A 6,815-nucleotide genomic window follows, 5' to 3' on the forward strand; every position below is an offset into this window, starting at 1 on the left:
TTTTTATTTATTAATAACTATTATTTATAATTAAATCTTAATAATTTTTTATTTTATAATAATTAATGTTTATTTATAACTAATAATAATAATTAATATTAAAAAGAGGTATAATTGGAAGGAAAAAAAAGTGACAAAAAACTTCTCATAAGCTACTACAAGCAATTTATTGCAAAACTAATTTATAAGCTAAGTTATGTACATTCAAACATGTACCAAAAAGTAGGTTAGCTTATAAGTTAACTTATATTTGTCAAACAATGTAAAAAGATGGTATTGTGTGAGAGTGAGAGGGAGCGAATGCCTCCTCGGTTACTTTGTGGCTACGCCATTGGTTATATAGGGGCCAAATCAGATGAAAACCATAAAAAATATTATAAATTTGTGAAAATCAAGTTCAACATATTTTTATATGATTTAATATATTGTTTCACGTATATTTGTTTCATATAGTAATAGTTTCACATTTATTTGTTCGGAAAAGTACAATAAAAACCAATGGACTTTCTTGTTTGGAATGATTAAGTCCTTAGACTTTTTTTTGTAACAAATAAGTCCTTGTACATTCCAAAACATGTTAAATAAGTCCTTATCGATTTTATAATACGTCTTTGTATGATTTTGAGATAATGATAATATTTTTTATATTTGAATAAAATACAAATTTGAAAATAGTATATCGATATTACTAGCTCATTAACAATTTAAAGTTCTCTTTTTTTTCTAATTTTTTAGTTCACTTTTTTATTATAATTTAATTTAGATATAATAACGAAGTAATATATTTAATAACGTAACTTTTTTTATAAAGATTATTTTTAGTTCAATTTTTTTATTTTAAATTAATTTAGGTTTAATTATAAAGTAATTTATTTTAGGTTTAATAATATAATATTTATATAAAGATAATAATTAGTTATACTAATTATATTTTTTATATTTTATATTTAAAATGAGATGTTTATCTGTAGTTAGTTATACGAATTCGAACATAGAGCTTGAATAAGTTGTATTTTTGTTTAGTCAATTTGTAATATTGAATTTCAAGTAGTATGTATTAATAACCGGTTGTTTGATATATAAAAAAATAGGCTTTTAAAAATTTATCGTAAATGCTTTATAATATAGTATTGATAAAGAAACATTTATTATTAAAATAAAACAATATAGTAAAAATAAATTAAAAAAATAGATTTTAATTTAAAATATTTGACGTCCATATCCTCATAAATATAAGACTCGAATTAAAAATGTACCAACAACGTCAAAAGGATGATCGTTAAGATAGTATCCCCACATAATATGAGACAAAAAAATAACATAAATTATACAAGTACTTTGATTTTGATTGAAAGCTAGATATCCATGTTTTTATGTATTATCATTATTTCCTTTAAATTAATATGTCCCTTTCAGTAATATAATTATAGATTTTTTAAAACTGTAACTCAAACTAATCAAACACCACTCTTGCGGTTGATGTACACGTATTTTTAACTTTGTTAAATCATATTTGAAGTTATAACAAATAATTCTTTACATTTTGTGAAGGATTTTAGGGTAATTTTTCGTTCTAACAAAATCCTCTAAAATAGATAACATATGAAAGAAAATCGAAATTTTCTAATTTGAAAAAGTCCCTCAAATTGATTATAAATTATACTTTATTTTTTTCAATAAAAGCTTTTAAAATTAAATGTTTGTGAGATATAAATAATGGTTTATTAAATGTAATACTGAATATTTTTAATGTGAATATTATATTCTCTAAATAAAAAAATTGTTGAAGTTTAATTTAATTTATTTTAGGAACATTAAAAAAAACATAATGAACTTTCACAATTTGAATGATTAAGTTTTTTAAAGTTTTTTTTTTTAAATGAATACATGGTTTAACTTTCTCATTATAAATTATTAAGCCTGAATATTTTTTTTAAATAAAAAACCATCAAAATTTTAGATTATGATTACATACGTTCTTTTGATCCAAAAAAAAAAATTCATTGTAACCAGTTAGGAAAAAATAAAAATAAGAAAGCATAAATCAACTTTATCGTTACTAAAACCCTACGTGATTTAAATCACATGTATATCGGCATCCACTTTGTCAAATATGTGAAAGTAGCATAAATGACCAATATACAATGGTGCATTTAAGAAAATGATCAACTTTTGGAGTATTTGTACAAATGACCAATACTTTCGCTAAAGTGTTCCTTCAATACTCGCGAATTTGGTGTGGGACTCACATATGAAAAGTCATATGATCATCTTTTTCTCCGACTAATCGGAAGCCAATATGTGTTCGTCGTGGGACCCACTCTGAAACTCTGACTCACGTATTTCACCAACCAATATATTTGAGATACGTTTTCGTCAATACAGATTTTCGCCATTGGCGAATCTATTTTAATTTTCAAAGAAACAAGCTCCGGTTTGTTTTTATGGGGGACCATCTCATTTTAACTACTCCCCAACTAAAAAATTACTAGCCATTTACTATTGCAACTAGAAATTTATACCAAGAAAGCTCTGAACACCGCCATCCACCTTGTGCTCAACCATTTTTCCGTCGTCCACCGTCATTTCCCCAACGTTGAAGGAATGCATGAAGAATACCTACTTATGACATGTGGGTCAAACTTCAACATTTAGCCAACATTGAAGAACACTTTAGCAAATGTAAAGGTCATTTATGCAAATGCTCCAAAAATTGGTCATTTCCTTAAATACGCCATTGTATTTTGTTCATGTGTGGTATTTCCCCTTGTTATCATTGGGGATGCTACTACACTTTGACACACCTCTAGTAACCTTGTTATCATTGGGGATGCTACTACACTTATTGTGACACACCTTTATTACTAGGGGTGCTCATGGATCAGTAGATCAGACTGAAGACATTTGAATAATCCAACCAATGTTTATTGTTAGAAAAATCTCAACTCAAATCAAACCGTACGAGTTGGTCGGGTAATTGGTCCCACGACCATAATGAAAGCAAAACGACAATATCCTAGAAGTAGGTGGTTGGCGTTTGGATTCGAGCTCTAGATCTCACTTATGGATTCCCGTCTATTCACTAGTGCCGTTATTTATTTATTAAAATTGTCAAAACATCGTTTTAGGTATGTTTACGTAAAGCAAGCAACGTAAGCATAGAACATACTCTATTTCTCAAAGAAGATACGACTAGATGAAACCAAATACAAAATAAAATGGACAAACTTAGAAATGTTGTAATTTTCTCTCACAACCAACCATTCATACATGTCACATTACAACACATTCTACAGCAAACACTGATCATTATTAGCCCTTTCTTATTCCAACTATAGTAATAGCTAGCTAGTAACAAATAGTACATTACAATCAAACACAAGACAGTTAATTGAATGATTGACACGCCATCTGTATTGATGATTTGAACCCAACCCAAACCCGGAAACGAGTAATTTTCTAACAAATTCAACAAGAGAATTCTCTTTCTTTACGTATCTCAACCAGACCATGTGCAGGTGTCTCTAGAAATTATGCCTGTAGATACCCTTTCGCTTCCAAATAAGAAATCACTTTGTCTGCCATAGCATCCGGTGGAGGACAATCCTCTCCTTCCTGATGCAACACAATCTGCACAAACAAAGTTCACATACATTAAACCATCCGTAACATTTGGTAGTCTGCTTCTTCCATATTTATTTAGTTGAAATTTTCACAAATATGTTTGAAAATGAAAGACATGTGGAGGCATGCCACAAGGAGATTTTGGCATGATCAAATACTGTGCAGGATCTCTAAAATGGAATGATTTTAGGACCAAAACTGAACCTTGAAGGCAGCTTGCCATGTCGCATTTACTTAGTTTTGGAAGGGACTGCAATCATGTAGTCCTTCTGTCCCAATAACTCATAACACTACTCGTTACCTAACAAAAAATCTTCCCTTTTTTAGCAAGTTTCCAACCCCAAAACACCTATTTGTGATATTTATTTTGGCCCATGTAGTCTTATCAAGTCAAATTCAGGTTAATCATGTATTGAAACGTAAAAAGTTAGTTTTGATATCGACGTGTGGGAGGAGGAAATTACTAGGTAGAGTGCATTTAGCAATATATAGAGGTGCATTTAGCCCACTGTTTCTAGATGGGGGCCTTTCTAGATGAGGGGAGTAATCGAGTATAGCAGTGAAGATGGGTGTACCTCAGAATTTAGTGGAGCCTCGTATGGGTCATCAATCCCGGTGAAACCTGTGAAATGATAATGTACAGTTTAAACCATGAATTGGAATCAATAAGTGACAAAACCCAAGGTAGAAGAAGAAAAGAACACCCAATCAACAATGAAATATCAGATTCCTATAATCTTGGCCACCATCTTACATATTTATATAGAAAATACAAAAGGTTAGTTTTGGAATAAAAATATGGGCAATGCCTCATAAATGAATGCAGGGAACCAAGTTATCAGATAAGTGTTATGAAAGAACATGCCTTGATGCTGGACCATACATCAACAGGTCCATAATGGGGTCAAAGCCAGTCATTCATAATTCATATATGTAGTATTTGTTAGGCACATCCTAAATTTACCTTTAATCTTTCCGGCCCGTGCAAGCTTGTATAAGCCTTTTGGATCCCTGGCCTCACATACACATAGAGGCACATCCATAAATACCTGTCAATTACATGTCTTCTGAGCCATAGTAGCAGATTCTACTAAAGCAGGATAAGTATAAAACCAACCTCGATAAAATCCCCATCTGGAAGTATGGATCGACAAGCATCACGGTCTTCTCTGTAGGGAGATATCGCGCTAGCTATGCAAATAAGTCCAGCATCAGCAAACAACTTAGCGACCTCTCCTAAGAAATCATAATATCAACATTAGGGCTTAGGGTAAATTAAGATGAAAAACCAATAAAATTTATCAAATGATAAGAAAATGGAACCCCACCAATTCTTCTTATATTCTCAGCACGATCTTCTGCCTTAAAAGTAAGGTCACAGTTAAGACCATGCCTTACATTATCACCATCAAGAATGTATGTCAGCTTTCCTCGAGCATGGAGTGCTTGAGTTAATGCACAAGCCACGGTGCTTTTTCCTGAAGTAATCATCGAGTTAAACATTTTAGTAGTCCCTATACATATGTAATCAGAAATTCATCAAAACAGAACATGAAAGAAAAACTGCAGTACATGATACATAGATAGAACAGATATTTATCTGAATTGACATCGAAGATCGATTCTACCAGCTTTATCTCCATCCAGAAATAAAAAGACCACCAAGCTAACATATAGTTTAATTAACATTATGCTAACTTAGTTTACTTTCTCCGATCAAACTCGATTAATCTATGCTAAGAAATATCAATATGAAGATCATTTAACAAAGACGATCAGTCACTGTAATTAAATAAAAACACTTGGGAGGCAAGGAGATTTCCTGAGGAACATAATCCTCTGATCCCTAATGATAATTGAGCAAAAAATGAAAAGATATTACTGTGAACTAACCTGAACCACTTAAGCCAGTAATCCAAATAACACAACCTTTTTGCTGAAGCAACTCTTGCCTGTCAATTTTCTCCACAGAACATTTATGCCACATAATATTTGTGGATCTCCTTCCATTCGTCGAGGTTTCATGAAGAATCGAACCTACACGATTCCGATTGTAAAAATTGCGGAATGCTCAAAAAATCAAAGGATGCAGGTTTCAACTATAAGGGTTTTTACCATCGGAATCATTCGTAACTGCACGTCCATTCGGCTTGACTTCCACATCGACTTTATATGGCGGCGTTCTCGAAGCCTCCATTGCTTTAATTGGCGCCAAATTCTTCAAAGCTGACGTAATGTTCCGTTGACAACTAACCGACATCTCCCGAAAATTCGCAAACCCTAGCTTCGTCGGTGAGGGGTCAACATGGTCCAATCCCGGGGAAGAAGTAAAAATCAATGAAAATTTTGCCGCTGCCGCCATTATTGGGCGCGAAAGAATGAGAAACTAGAAATCAAATCTGTTTAATTAGGAATGTATATTGGATTAAAGCATATTGTATTTACAATAAAAATTGGAATCAGAATCTAAGAATGGAAAAGGACCGCTCTTATAAAATGTTGCAGGGAAAAATGAGAGGAGAAAATTGTGGTGGATGACAGATGTGTTAGGTATGATTTATATTGACGAAGAAGAAAGATTTTGGGGATTTTGGATCTTCACTGTTCAATCAGACCTCCAAATGGGAGCAGCTCAAAACCTCCACCTTACAACAGTTTCTTCCCCCCTATGGGTAAATACATTAAATAACAATCTAGAATTTTTATATTATAATATTTTTTTTTTTTTTATTATAACAATTTACTTTCAAATTATTTTTTATTAAGATTTTATACTTTAAAAAAATCTACTTATTATAACAATGGGTAATCTGTTATCTTTTAAACCGTTTAATTCTTTAATTTTTTTTATTGTATGGCTTTAATGAGGTGATGTGGATGACACATCATTTTGATTACTTAACTAAAATAAAAATAAAAACACATTTCAAATTATTATTAGTGATTTTCATTTTTCATTGCTATGATTTAAAAAATATTTAATTATTTTGACTTTTTTTATTAACATGCATGCAAATTAAATATTATAGAGTAAAATATTTTTTAAATAAATACAAATTATTTCGAGATATATTTTGTTTGTAAAAAAGGTAACACTTCTTATTTTATGTTATTTAAAAAATACATATTTTTAAAAATTCTCTAAAATGTTAACAAAATAAATTGTGATCTACAATTATTTTAATATTGTT

The 6,815-nt window shown here is 30.7% G+C and overlaps 1 protein-coding gene across 1 annotated transcript; it reads right to left on the reverse strand.

Annotated features, from left to right (window-relative positions):
- Nucleotides 1-3,235: 3,235 nt before the first annotated feature.
- LOC112516035 (adenylyl-sulfate kinase 3-like) lies at nt 3,236-6,255 on the reverse strand. Its single transcript, XM_025123069.1, has 7 exons — nt 5,740-6,255; nt 5,518-5,661; nt 4,953-5,102; nt 4,742-4,860; nt 4,589-4,673; nt 4,200-4,246; nt 3,236-3,630 (listed from the first exon to the last, which is right to left on the reverse strand). The coding sequence occupies exons 1-7, from the start codon at nt 5,984-5,986 to the stop codon at nt 3,532-3,534; spliced, it is 891 nt and encodes a 296-aa protein (XP_024978837.1). The 5' UTR covers nt 5,987-6,255; the 3' UTR covers nt 3,236-3,531.
- Nucleotides 6,256-6,815: the final 560 nt, after the last annotated feature.

Source organism: Cynara cardunculus, assembly GCF_001531365.2.
Source record: "Cynara cardunculus var. scolymus isolate 2C chromosome LG 1, CcrdV1, whole genome shotgun sequence".
Lineage (NCBI taxonomy): Eukaryota > Viridiplantae > Streptophyta > Magnoliopsida > Asterales > Asteraceae > Cynara > Cynara cardunculus.

Coding starts and splice junctions, on each gene's coding strand:
- LOC112516035 (XM_025123069.1), bottom strand. CDS start 5,986: ATGGCGGCAGCGGCAAAATTTTCATTGATTTTTACTTCTTCCCCGGGA. Junction 5,662..5,739: donor AGTTACGAATGATTCCGATG/GTAAAAACCCTT, acceptor GGAATCGTGTAG/GTTCGATTCTTCATGAAACC. Junction 3,631..4,199: donor AGGCTCCACTAAATTCTGAG/GTACACCCATCT, acceptor TTGTTTGTGCAG/ATTGTGTTGCATCAGGAAGG.